This window comes from Nelumbo lutea, chromosome 4 (assembly GCF_056320005.1).
Source record: "Nelumbo lutea isolate HS-2025 chromosome 4, American lotus-T2T, whole genome shotgun sequence".
In the NCBI taxonomy this organism is placed as follows: domain Eukaryota; kingdom Viridiplantae; phylum Streptophyta; class Magnoliopsida; order Proteales; family Nelumbonaceae; genus Nelumbo; species Nelumbo lutea.
This window is the reverse complement of record NC_142687.1, coordinates 91,231,585-91,245,747: the sequence shown is the minus strand read 5'-3', so window position 1 is coordinate 91,245,747 and position 14,163 is coordinate 91,231,585. Positions and strand designations below refer to the sequence as shown.

At 39.2% G+C, this 14,163-nt stretch overlaps 1 protein-coding gene across 3 annotated transcripts in view; it reads right to left on the bottom strand.

The window, feature by feature from the left end:
* LOC148861771 (mediator of RNA polymerase II transcription subunit 33A-like) overlaps positions 1-13,710 on the bottom strand; it is a 33,440-nt gene extending 19,730 nt beyond the window's left edge. Inside the window, exons 1-5 of one of the 3 annotated variants that reach the window (XM_088981853.1) lie at positions 12,813-13,710; positions 12,000-12,110; positions 8,538-8,885; positions 6,359-6,675; positions 6,147-6,238 (exon numbers count right to left, since the gene is read on the bottom strand). In XM_088981853.1, the coding sequence (XP_088837979.1) occupies positions 6,147-6,238; positions 6,359-6,675; positions 8,538-8,885; positions 12,000-12,110; positions 12,813-13,087 (1,143 nt within the window). In that variant the 5' untranslated portion in view covers positions 13,088-13,710. Of the gene's footprint in view, positions 1-6,146; positions 6,239-6,358; positions 6,676-8,537; positions 9,348-11,994; positions 12,111-12,812 lie in introns of all 3 variants that reach the window. The other 2 variants (XM_088981855.1, XM_088981854.1) reach the window with 2 other exon arrangements.
* Between the last annotated feature and the right edge of the window lie 453 nt (positions 13,711-14,163).

Below are 14,163 nucleotides of genomic sequence, written 5' to 3'. Positions count from 1 at the left end.
TTCTCTGTGAAATCCTTCTTCAATTGCCTGTCAAGGGAGGATACCTCTCCCTTTCCAAGTGAGAGGATCTGGATCAGAGCTGTACCTTCTAAATTGGCTTTTTTTTGTCTGGTCTGCAGTGCTGGACAAGATCCTAAGGAAAATTTAGCCAGAAGAGGTTTAGAGGTGGCAGATATGACTTGCACATTATGTAATGGAGATGTGGAGTCTTCTAGCCATTTGTTGTTAAACTGTGACTTCACTTTCGGGTTCTGGGTAAGACTCCTGGACTTGTTTGGGTTTAAATTGTGTTTCCCATCTGATGTGAAGGGATTCATAGGGACTTGGTTTTTAGGAGGCTTAAGCAGGGCAGGAAAGGCAACATGGAGCATCCTCCCCTCAGCAGTTTTCTGGGCAGTGTGGAGTGAAAGAAATAGTAGTTTTTTTTTTTTTCTTGAAAAAAGGTTACTATCATATTCAAAAGGGGCAATGGGGTGGGGGGGATGTACATGAGAGGATGTACAGACCAAACAAGATAGCCCTACTAAAAGATACCGCACTTAAGGGGGCAAAGTATTTGCACTATACAAAAAAGTTTTATCCACCCCAGATTTAGCCAAATGATCTACAATTGAGTTCAGCTCCCTTGGAATCCATCTAAAACTGCAAAACAGAGAAGAAAAAGACACTTCAGAAATCTCATTGAGAAAATGGCCCAGTCTCCAAGGGCCCTTATCAGAATTGGAGGCCCAATTAATAGCATTCATAGAGTCTCCCTCGATAAGAAATAGTAGAATTTTCGAATGGAGACAGTCTTCAAAAGAAGAGGTTCTTAACAGGATTTTAGGGATGGCACACTCTTGGTTGGAAAATCACCCACTATTCAAAAACAGGCATACTTGTTCTTTTTTTTATCTTGATTTTCTTTTTGTAAGAAGTTTATAGTTTTCCTCTTTTGTTTTGGGGGGTCTGGCTGATTGGGCATATAGTACTCCCTATGTACAGTCCATCATTGTACAGGGACTCTATTGTATTTTGACTTCTTGATTTTAATAAAATACTTTACCTCACAGTTCAAATTTCACAAAAAAATTCAACTTGAACATTCCTAGGGGAGCATGAGCATCATGCATTATCTTCACGATAAATGTGGAAAAAGTAGTCGATCAAGACTACAATCAGTCTTGAATCCGAAAGTAAAAAGAAAAGATTTCAGGAGGAAAGAAGAAGAAGAAAGGGAGAAAAGCAGAAGCACACGAAGGGTTTTAGAAAAGGAGAGAGGGTCGAATTGTTATGATCAGCCGACCCACTCTTAATATTTATATGTTTACTAATTGTAAAAAGGCTGAATTGCCCTTATTGCTTACATGGCAAATAAACTAATAATAAAGCTAAAATAACAAGCTGTAACAACAAACTGAAATAACTACCAACTAACACTGACATAACTAACAAAGAATACATGTTGTGCTGCCATACGAACACAGTGGGGACCACAGCCGTGGGATCCACATCAGTGTTCTCTACACTCCCCCTCAAGTTGGGAATAGATATTTGTCATTCCCAACTTGCATAGGTCTGCCTCTAACTTCTTCCTTGGAACAGCCTTGGTGAGAAGTTCTACGAGCTGCATGCTGGAGGTGATATATGGGAGATACACTTCTTGAGATGAAACCCTTTCTCTGACAAAATGCCGATTGATTTCAATATGCTTAGTTCTGTCATGCTGTACTGGATTGTGAGCTATATTAATAGCAGCCTGATTATCACAATACAGCATTAAGGGCTTCTCATAATCAATACCCAACTCTTTAAGTAATGACTTCAGCAATAGGATTTCAGCCACACCATTAGCCATCGATCTATATTCAGCTTCAGCACTAGAACGAGAAACAACACTTTGTTTCTTACTCGTCCAGGAGACAAGGTTACCTCCTACAAAGGCACAATATCCAGAGGTAGGCCTCTTGTCATCAGCACTCCCAGCCCAATCAACATCTGTATAGACCTCTATCTTCATGTGATCATTATTCTTGGATAATATACCTCTACCTGGACATCTCTTCAAGTACGTTAATATTCTCTCAACTGCAAGGAGGTGAGTAGTTCTAGGAGAATGCATGTATTGACTGACAACGTTGATTGCATAACTGATGTCTAGTCGTGTGAGACAAAGAGGAGTTTTCCAACCAACCGTTGAAACATAGCTTTGTCTTCAAGAGGTTCTCCACCCTCTGCACTAATCTTGTGATTCTGCTCAATGGGTGTATCTGCAGGCTTAACACCAAACTTTCCAGTTTCTGCTAATAGATCTAGAACATACTTCCCTTGAGAAATAAAGATCACATGTTTAGATCTAGCAACCTCAATACCCAAGACGTATCGTAGCTCACCCAGATCTTTCACCTCAAACTCTTGATGAAGGAGTTGTTTAAGGGACTCAATCTCACTGTTATCATTCCCTGTCACCACAATATCATCCACATATACGGCAAGCAAGGTCAAAGAAGAGTCCACTCTTTTAATGAACAATGTATGGTCTGACTAGGCCTGTACGTAGCCAAATTTTTCAAGGGCTTGTCTGAATCTATCAAACCAAGCTCTGGGGGACTGCTTTAGTCCATACAAGGCTTTATTCAACCGGTAAACCTTCTTACCTGTCTCTGCATCATAAAATCCAGGAGGTAATTGCATGTAGACTTTTTCCTGTAAGTCTCCATTTAGGAAGGCATTTTTAACATCCATCTGGAACAAGGGCCAAGAATAACTAGCCGCAAGGGCTAACAGAACTCAAATAGTGGTCATCTTTGCCACTGGAGCAAAAGTCTCCAAGTAGTCTATACCATAAGTCTGAGTAAATCCTTTTGCAACTAACCGGACTTTATATCTTTCAATGGAACCATCAGCATTATGTTTCACGGTAAATACCCATCTACATCCAACCGGTTTCTGTCCTTTGGGTTGGTCAACTAGCTCCCAAGTATTATTCCTCAGAAGGGCATCCATTTCAACCTTCATTGCATCTTTCCACTCAAGAACTGACAAGGCTTCCTGCACTGTTCTGGGAATAGGAATATCAACAATGGATGTGAGAAAGGACTTGTAAGAGGGAGACAGGCGATCATAGGACAGAAACTGGGAAATGTAATGAGTTGTGGATGTGGTGCAACGCCGTTTCCCTTTACGAACTGCAATAGGGAGGTCAAGGTCATCCAAAGAAGGTGAAGTAGCAACAGTGGAAGGTATCTTAGTGGGACCTGGATCTGATAAAGGGACTGTAGTACCTGGATCTGGATCCGCAAAAGGAACTGGGGCTGGCCTGGACTACTGATGACCGAAATCAACCTGCCTTCACCGCTTGTGATAGACTTTCAACTCTTGACACCTCTAACAACCCTCCCCATTACACCCCTCATCACTCAATGGAATGGGTAAAGGAACTTCTGATGAGTTAACCCCATTCTCACTACTCTCCCCCTAAGGAGAAACCCTAGGGTAATAGGGTACCTCCTCAAAAAAAGTAACATCCATCGAGATAAATCTCCTCCCAGAAGTAGGTTCATAGCAGCAATAACCCTTTTGAGTTTGTGCATAACCGAGAAAAATGCATTTGGAGGCCTTAGGGTCAAATTTGGAACGATGAGGTCCAAGAATCTGCACAAAGCAAGTGCAACCAAAGGTTTTAAGGGGAACAGTAAATAATTATTCATCGGGGTATAGAAGGGTAAACGGAGGCTTCATGTCAAGAACTCGTGAAGGAAATCGATTAATGAGATACACTGCTGTAAGAATAGCATCGCCCCAGAAACGGATAACCACCTCCAATATGTGCCTATTCTTCCTCTCGGCAACCCCATTCTGTTGTGGTGTATAAGGACAAGTACTCTGGTGAATAATCCCATGATCAAGTAGATAAGAGGCCAGTGGCTTGGTAAAGTATTCTTTCACATTATCAGATCTAAGGATTTTGATTTTGACCCCAAACTGGGTTAAAATCATCTGATGAAAGGTCTGGGTCAAAGCATGAACCTCATCTCAAGAACGCATAAGGTAAACCCAAGAAAAACGGGTATAATCATCAACAAACAACAAGAAATATCTGTACCCCGCCCCCCCATAGAAGGGATGTGATACGGGCCCCAAACATCGGTGTGCACAACATCAAAAGAATTACTACTTCTTTATTACTCAAGGAATAAGATGTTCTACAATGCTTTGCAAGCTCATAACTCTCACATCTCAAATTTGACATCTAAACAGACTCAAACAAATTAGGAAACGAACTCTTCAAAGACCGAAAGGATAAATTACCTAACCGATTATGCCAAAGCATAACCGGACTAACAGGCTGAGAAACAAAAGACTTCTTATCTTCATGATCTTTCCAATGAGAACTTTCTCCTAGTCTCTTCACTATACACCAATGAGTAGGCTTGAGATAAGGTCACACTGTCCCTTGTTAGTATCTATTGTCTCACAATATCATAATCAGAATTTAGACCAGGTAGGAATTCAAAAACCCTATTAGTCTCCACTTGCTTTCTATGAGTCTGTGCATCCTTCTGACTTTCCCACTCAAGTGTTTCTAGATGTTCAATTTCATGCCACAAAGATTTCAAAGTATAGAAGTAAACGGAGACTGGTTTCTCTCCTTGCTTGAGGTTATTAACCTCACACTTCAATTCATAGGCCCTAGCAACATTAAGGGGTTGGGAGTAGATCACTTTCATGACATCCCAGATTTCCTGGGTTGTTTTTGCCCACAAATAGTTCCGGCTGATATGTGGCCGCATAGAGTTGCACAGACATGTCATAACCAAGTAGTTCTCCTAAACCCATTTGGTATACATTTGGTCCTCCTTAGATGGTTCTTTCACATCTCCCAATAGGTAGCTAAGTTTTCCTCTACCCCCAATAGCCATCATGGCCAATTGAGCCCATTCTAAGTAGTTGGATCCATCAAACCTCACAGTTGTAATCTGAAATGCATTTTCAGACATATTACCAGAATTGCTAGTCCCAAAAGCACCTTCCCCTTGATTCTTGAACTCCATTCTTGGTTAAGAATTAGCAATCAAAAACTTTTGAAGCTACTGTAATAGGAAACAGCACCTAAGCAACTGATAACAGCTGGCCTAGGTCTTCCACAAACAAGGGGAAAACAGAATTCTGTATGAACCCAGTTCAGATCTGATCTGAAACCAATCAACAGTTCTGAATTTTTAAGGTGAACCCAGTTCAGATCTGATCTGAAACCAATCGACAGTTCTGAATTTTTAGGGTGAACCCAGTTCAGATCTGATCTAAAACCAATCGACAGTTCTGAATTTTAGGGTTTTCTCTCAAAACCCTAAAGAGAAAAAAGTTTCAGCCACACCTCTCAGAATAAACCAAGATGGTTCTTTCAAGGTTGTTCTCAAGCAAAAACTTACTTTGTGAAAGAAGATCTCTGGCCACCGCCTTCTGTCTGATGGGAAACCCTAATCTTGGGGATCCAAAGCCTTTTTTAATTCTTCCTGACTATTGGAACTCTCCCAGCCTTCTACAATCTTCTTAGTAGTAGCCGCACACTACCAGTAGCCTCCAAGAATCAGCCAATCCTCCTTCTTAGTCTCCCAGCCCTAGGCAATTCTCATGTAGTTGGCTGGATCAGACTCACATGAGAAACCCTAATCCTTGCTCTGATTCCAAGTAGTCGATCAAGACTACAATCAGTCTTGAATCCGAAAGTAAAAAGAAAAGATTTCAGAAGGAGAAAAGAAGAAGAAAAAAGGGAGAAAAGCAGAAGCACACGAAGGGTTTTAGAAATGGAGAGAGAGAGGGTCGAATTGTTATGATCTGCCGACCCACTCTTAATATTTATATGTTTACTAATTGTAAAAAGGCTGAATTGCCCTTATTGCTTACATGGCAAATAAACTAATAATAAAGCTTAAATAACAAGCTGTAACAACAAACTGAAATAACTACCAACTAACACTGACATAACTAACAAAGAATACATGCTGTGCTGCCATACGAACACAGTGGGGACCACAGCCGTGGGGTCCACATCAGTGTTCTCTACAGAAAAATTGCGAGTTCTTATGGTAAAAGAGGGGAAGGGGGAAGAAGAGAAAGGGAAAGAAAAGAAAAAGGTTCAATCCTGTTCATATAATTACTCATACCCTTTGGACATGGCGAAGAGCTGATATCCAGAGACCTAGAAATGCGTTGTGCCAGGTTGCACAGTTAACTGCTCGAAGAGACTTTACCAAACCTGTATACATTAAAAAGTGTTATACTATAGACATAGCCACATGAAGCTGCCAGTGAGAGAAAAGTAACAATATCAGAGGATATTTATTTCAAGCACTGGAGTAAAAGAGACAGCCCATACCAGAAAGAGTTTCAATTGCACTTGTCGCTGCAACTTGGGAACCATCCATAGAATCTTCTAGAAACAGATCAAGAGGGAGCCAAACTGAAGATTGACTAGCCCAATAACACTGCCCTGCAGAAAAGGTCATAGATCCAGAAGCCATGACTGCATGGAACTCCTGTTGTGTACTCATTCTGCATCCCCGAGAAAAAATTTTACATGTATCTAATGACAACTGCAGCAGAGCATCTGAAGATATTTTTGTACTTCTCAGTGCTGATGAATTTGCTCCAAGCAATTGTAAACGCTGAGTGAAACTTCCCCAATGCAAGGGCCTAGGATAGTAGCAAGGTTAGTAAAAGCAGACACCTTTCATTCAACAAAACCATCCGAGTCATAATGTAGTTGATCCTATAATGCACACTAAGAATAGCAAAAGGAAAGAAAATGATGGGGAAAGGATCTAATATGCAATTTGGAGGATCTAATATGCAATTTGGAGATTTTGCACAAAAACCAAGGTTTTTTTAAGTGTGGTGCCTACAAGGTCCCTATGGATCCACAAGCCCAGGCAATCACTAGAAGGCACTTAAAGAACATCAATGGTAGGAGTAGTAGCTTAGTAGTTATTTGGTTACAGAGTTTTGGTGTCTGGAAAGGTGCTTTTCTAAATTTATGCAGTTTTCAGATTTGGAAAGATTTTTGAATTGTATTTTTTAATAAGTTTATCAGTTAGAATGTGTATTAGGGTATCTAGAAGCGAGGGCATTGCTTAGTGCAATGGTAAAATCTCAGGCTAACAAGCATGAAAATGTTGGTTCAAGTGCTTTTCTTTTTTTTTTTCTTTTTTTATTAGTAATGCTGGTTCAAGTCTAAGAGAAACCACTTTGTGCAAAAGATAGGTCTGTATCCATTCCACCTCTCCCAAGACCCAGGATATCTGGAACCAACATTGGATAATTGTTATTAGGATATAAAGGCCATTACCCAATGTTAATCCCAGCTATCTGGGGCCTTGGGATGGGTAAACTGGTTACAGTACTAGCCTTTGGAATTTTTTTCACACAAAGTGGCAGCCCTCAGACTCAAAGCTGCACTCTCACACTTACCATCCCAAGATTTTACCACACCAAGTAATGGCCTGGAAATTGGTCTTGTAAAGGCTATTCTAACCCTATTGTCTATGTATATTTCTCTTTCTATTTATTCTTCCCTTAATTATATGTCTTTACTGCAACCTCTCTTCTCATGTTCTATAAGTCATCTCTCTTCATTTTTTTTTTGAAGAAGAAGAATAAGGAAAATTTTTCATTAAAAAGAAAAAGGAATACAATAGAAAGGTGATAAGGTGTCACCCAAGAGAGATGCACAACTAAAAGACCCTTACAGAGACAGCAACAATCCCAAACCAACCCAAAGCCACACAAACAGATAGAGACCAAACTCTACCGGAGAACAGCTAAAAACCCCAGGAAGAAAATGGAGACCCCTTGAACTGGGACCACCACCAGAGAGACAACTGAACCGACTAAGCCTCTACTAGCGAAAAGAGCACAACCTCAATCTTCATCCACTAGAGCATCTTCTTGCCCTGAATCATCCTCATCCCAAACCTTGCCTCCTTCCAATCGAGCTTTTTTATTCAACTTCTCATCCCTTCTTTTCCACTCGAACTTCTCGAAGGCCCTTCTAGCAAATTCCTCACCACCCCAAAAAGATAAACCCAGGCTTTTAATGATCGTTACCTCTCTTTCCACTAAATTCTGGATAGGCACGCTATCCGAATCATCCTCCTTTTTGTCTTCTGTTTGAATTGGCAAGTTCTCACCCGAATTAACACCATCAACACTTACCTTGTTTACTTCTTGCTCCTTCCCTAATTGGGAATCCAAGTATTGAACCTGCATCGTAGAACCCCCCTTTGATCACTTCCACCTATCTCATTGCTTTTTGCGCCCTTTCTCCTTTTTGTCATCTCTCTTCTTTACCCACCACATAAACCCTGGTATGGCTCTTCTCCTAGTCCTACACCAGTAATTAAACAAAGTTCTGCCCAGATGCTAGTTATTAGTTAAAGAAAAGTAAATCACAGAAGATCCGATGGTCCATACCTACACAAAATCAACAAAACTAACAACTGTGGCACATGAAGTACAAAATAAAATGCAGATACATGTTTAAGGGTGCGAGGTTTTACATGTTTCTTCGTGCCAAGTAAAGAATCTTGGAAGTTGCTTTATTTTGCAAAAATTGCCCAATTAGCTCAATAGCCATCACAGTATTTGCTTTGTGCAGTCTATCTTTATGTTCAGTTCTCCTTTCACCAAAACTATCATGAACATCTACTTCCATGTCTTGTGGCCTAATTGCCCATTTGGACTCCTTTTCTGGGGTCAGTTCCAGCAATCCTTCATCATCTAATGTTGCATCAAGTAACTGCCATACAATTGCGAAGACAAATTCAACAACTAGAACCCCTGATTCACATGCTTGAAGACCAAATATGTGGGAAAGATGAAGAACATCATCTATAGACTTCATGATCCTGCATAACAAGGACAACTCACATGTGATTATAGTTTTAGTTACTGATCAAAGTAGCAGTAATTGGAAGAAAAAACAATACATGACAACAACAACGACAACAACAACATTGAAAAAATGGTATTCAATTAATGAAGAATGCAAGGTAGGAGTAAGATGTAGGTGTAGGTAGAGCTTTTATTGTTTCTGATCTCTCAGTTTAGGACTTTTAGGCACCTAAAAATAACATTCAGAATGTAGCAGAAATGAAGTTGTATGCAGAAAAAATATTTCAAGTGGCACTTTTGGATTTACTTATCTTAGATTTATTTAATTTCATGTCCAATCTGTTGAGGTCAACCGTGATGACCATTTACATCTTTAAGTGTCATGTCTTAACTATTGCCTTCAAGCTTTATATCCACATCATGTTTCACTAGTTTCTTGGTAGCTAACATAATTCCAATTTGTGAATGGAAATCAACTGCATTACAAGGCACCACTCAATCATTTAGTGTGCTGAGAGAAAATGATGAACAGACTTTGGTATCATGTGGGACATAGACTTATAAGACAAACTTTACCTACAAACAGCAACTGGTAACAAACAGAAGTGGTAGAAATAAGCCACAACTAGAACTTTTCTTTTCTTTACCTAATAGGATAATTCAGTTTTCAAGCCGATGTTGAGTCAAAAAGGAGAGAAAAAAAAACCTTGAAAGCCATAAATGCAGAGTTGCATGTGGAACGAACATAGACTTATAAGACAAACTTTACCTACAAACAGCAACTGGTAACCAACAGAAGTGGTAGAAATAAGCCACAACTAGAACTTGTCTTTTCTTTACCTAATAGGATCATTCAGTTTTCAAGCCACTGTTGAGTCAAAAAGGAAAAAATAAAAGCTTGAAAGCCATAAATGCAGAGTTGCATGTGGGAACAAACATAGACTTATAAGACAAACTTTACCTACAAACAGCAACTGGTAACAAACAGAAGGGTAGAAATAAGCCACAACTAGAACTTTTCTTTACCTAATAGGATTGTTTTCATTTTTCAAGCTGCTGTTAAGCCAAAAAATAGCTTGGAAGCCATAAATGCAGAGTTGCATGTGGGAATGAACATAGACTTACAAGACAAACTTTACCTACAAACAGAAACTCGTGACAAACAGAAGTGGTAGAAATAAGCTACAACTAGAACTTTCCTTTTCATTTATCAAAAAAAACTAGAACTTTCCGCTTCTTTACCTAATAGGATCATTTCAGTTTTCAAGCCGCTGTTAAGCCAAAAAAAAAAAAGCTTGGAAGCAATAAATGCAGAGTTGCACATCCATTTTCTGCAACTGGTAACAAACAGAAGTGGTAGAAATAAGCTACAACTAGACTTTCCTTTTCTTTACCTAATAGGATCATTTCAGTTTTCAAGCCACTGTTAAGCCAAAAAAAAAAAGCTTGGAAGCCATAAATGCAGAGTTGCACATCCATTTTCTGCAAACCCCACAAATTTTCAGCTTGCTGCACTGGCAATAGTATCCCTATTTTTTTTTTTTCAAGAAAAAGTATTGTACTAAAAAGAACTCATGTACAATGAGGACCTGTACAACGGGAATAAACAAAAAGCTCAATCAAAAAAGGTCCAACTCGCAAAAAAGAGATCAGTTGGAATATAAAAAAGCTCCTCAATGCTTGAGACTTTATGGTCAAAAATTCAAAGATTTCTTTCCTACCAGATTAGCCAAAAGATAGCAGCTGGGGAATCAGGATCTGCTCCTCACAGAGCGCACCTCACAGCCCCATCCCACCCTGTATTGAGAACATCTCTCCATGAATAACAACATAGTACAGGAGATGTTCCTAATACACGGTGGGATGGGGCTGTGAGGTCAGTATGAGGTGCACTCTATGAGGTGCAGATCCGGACTCACAGCTGGGAGGGTGTTCCACAAAAGTTTACCCCTCCCTGTTCAAACCTCCAGCTGCCCAGTCTTGCAAAAGTTAACAGATTCCAGGAAGCAAAAGGAATACCCAAGCAGGATAGTGCCATTGTCCACAGTTGCTGAGAAGAGCTGCAGAGGAGGAAGAGGTGGTTTATGGATTCTAGAGCAGCACTGCAAAGGGAGCAAAAAAGAGCTCGGCAGGGGCATTTGTCTTCTCAATAACCTGTCTAAAGTTCGGCATCTTCCATGAGCTGCTGTCCAAACCAGAAAAGCAACCTTTGAGGGGATATGGGGAACCCAAATTTTATCCCTAACGTGAAGAGTCCAATAAAGCCCGATTATGGCCATATCCTGTCCTAGTATGTCCAGTATCTACAAATTTAAATGGAAGTTTCTAGAACCACAAATAATTCAATCAATAACAACTAGGGGTAAGCCTTTGAACAAAGTAGGCGATCAAGACTACAATCAACCTTGAACCCTAATAGATTTCAGATTAGGAAAGGTAGAAGAAAAGTAAGAGAAAGAAAGAAAAGAGAAGAAAGGAACTGGAGAACACAAAGGTTTGAAAGAAGGGACAGATTCTGATTGACCTGCCGCCGCCACTCTCTTAGTATTTATAGGTTATGTTCAGTACATAGGGGAAAAGGACAGATCTGCCCTTAGTACTTACATGACAAATAAAGCAAATAAAAACTGAAATAAATAACAACTGAAATAGCAAACTGACCACCAACTAACACTAACATGACTGAAACAAATAATTACACATACTGTCCTACGAACACAGTGGGGACCACAGCTGTGGGGCCCACATCAGTGTTCTCTACAAACAATGCACCCCCTGCTGAGATAGAAGGGCATCATTATCCATTAATGAATGAAGAGGTTGTTTTGGGTTTTTTCCCTGGGACTGGGACTGGAAATATGGAACATCATACAGTCACAAGAGAACATGCCGAGTACAGCTTTGTAGATCATAAAGTGACAAACTATAGGACATTAACAATGTGCAGCAAGCAGACAGTCAACTGTTCAAGTGTGTATGTGTGTGTGTATGTGTGTGTGTGTGTGCATGTATGTGTGCATGTATTGGTAGACGTTCAGGTAAATAATATTTTTTATTGTTGTTCAAGTAAATGATACTAAATAAGATAATTATCAAAAAAAATGATACTAAATAAGGTCAAACCTCACTTTTGCCAATTTGCTCTGTTAATTTGAGATTTAAAAGAGAAAGCATGTCTTTTAAGGAGTTCCATGTAGAGCCTATATGCTGATGGCCTGGACCTACGACTTGGAACCACCCTGTACAGAAAGAGTACTTCAAAAATCAAAAGACAGTAGAAAGTAATAAAAAAACAAAAATATCCTTGAGGAAGATCATGCTATGTATTTGATGGGTCAAACAACAAAACTTTGCAGTATTGAGAGAACAGATTAGAGAAGTTTGAGAAGGTTGGCATATCAAGTAGAAGACTCTCTGCAACTTTCAATTCAGTAAAAGAAAATTGAAATGGATAAGAGGATCTTTAAATATCGATCAAGAAAGTCCAAAGGCTTAACAAGAGAGATATCTCATCGCTAGTCAACTTTAGATTACACATACAGAGTTCAAATAAGAAAAAGAAGATCAAAACCAGAAGAAAAAGAACATACACTGACACACTATTACGGCTCAGAAGCAGAACAATATTGAACAGTAGTAGAAAGAAACCAGAACAAACTATATCCAAACTTGCATTGAAGCCTCCATTGCCACTAAAATGAGTGGGAAAAGAGTATTACACAGAATCATCATTTATCTACGTCTAGTAGTACACATTAGATGAGAAGAAAGCAGGAGGAAAATCATGCACTAGCTAGTTCTAAATTCAAACCAATAGAAATCCGGCAAGCAAGCACCTTTTCTTCATGCCAGAAAGAAGTAAATCAAGAACAGAAGCATCATTCAGAACCATAGAGAAAGAATGAAATAAGAAATATAAAACTAGAAAATTAAGCCAAAACCTGCAAGATAGAAGTGCAAGAACAAGTATTGAAGGTGCAATCTTCACGATCAATGTCTTCTCGAGAAATTTCCATGTGATAGGAACGTTGTTACCCCAGCAAATATGAGAAACTAGTAGATGAGCCACCTCCGTCGAAGGCAGAGAAACCCCCGCCGAATTTAAACTCGAAGAAAGCTGGATTGCCCATAGCAGAGGATCGGTACCCTTATCCTGCGCACCCTTCGTGAGCTCTATTACACTGTCCCATAGAGTCGTATGTACAGAAGTCGTCATTTTAACAGAAGATCCAGAGCATGTTAAACAGCGAGGAATACTTCTTCTCTTCTTTGTTTTGAAAACTAAGTGGAAGTCAGCTTTGAGAGACGGTCTTTTCCTTCCCCATGAACGACTAGGGTTCCAAATGTTGTAGCGTTAAGATTTCCTAGAGATTAAACTGCTTGATGTCGGGAACCATTAGCAGAAACTCAGAGATGGTTACAGGCTCTCGACCTTGACAATTTCCCGGAATTCTACTTGGAGTTGATCATCATTAATTGAAAAATAGCAGGTAAATCTATCACTTCGAGCTAAACGACTGAGATAGAGCATATTGAGAGTGTGGAGATTCAACGTTCGGCCTTTTATTTTTGACGGGAAACATTCAGACTTTTTTATCATAGACAGAATCCTCCATTAACGAATGGCATCAACCCCTTTTCAGAATTCAGAGTGGAAAATCCCCAATTGTAGATTCTCTTACATAAAAAAGATTTTGTGTAGAGAGAGAGAGAGAGAGAGAGAGAGATTTGTTCAAAGTGATGAGATTTTACTCTCAAAGGTTGGGGTAGCAACTTTTTGACTTCAATTCAATGTTCATGGCTCAAGAAGGAAGCTTCTTGTATAAAAAGGGTTTTGTGGGCTTAAAATTAAATAAAAGAAAAAGAATTAATACCCAGAAAAAAGGAACTGCACTTGAATCAAAAGTAATTTTTAAATGATAAAATGATTTTGACCCATTTGACATCATACCGTCAAATTTTAAATTTTTAATAAATAAAAATATTTCTCATAGATGCTAACCAACCCATTAATTCGTATCCTCAGTAGGAAACGCTTCACAAATTAAACCCAATTTGATTTGTTTTTGCGTTAATCAGCTTATTAAAAGTCAAACATTTAAGCAATAAAGTAAGAAACAAGAAACAAGTTGATCTGGTTGCCCATTGATTTATCAAAATATAAACATTCCACTGATCTGTGTACCAAGTTTCAAACTTAGAACGCCAATCCAAAAAGAATCTTCTCCGGAATGAAGAAATTGGAACACAAATTTTATATTTAAACATGGACGCATATCGCATTGTATTACA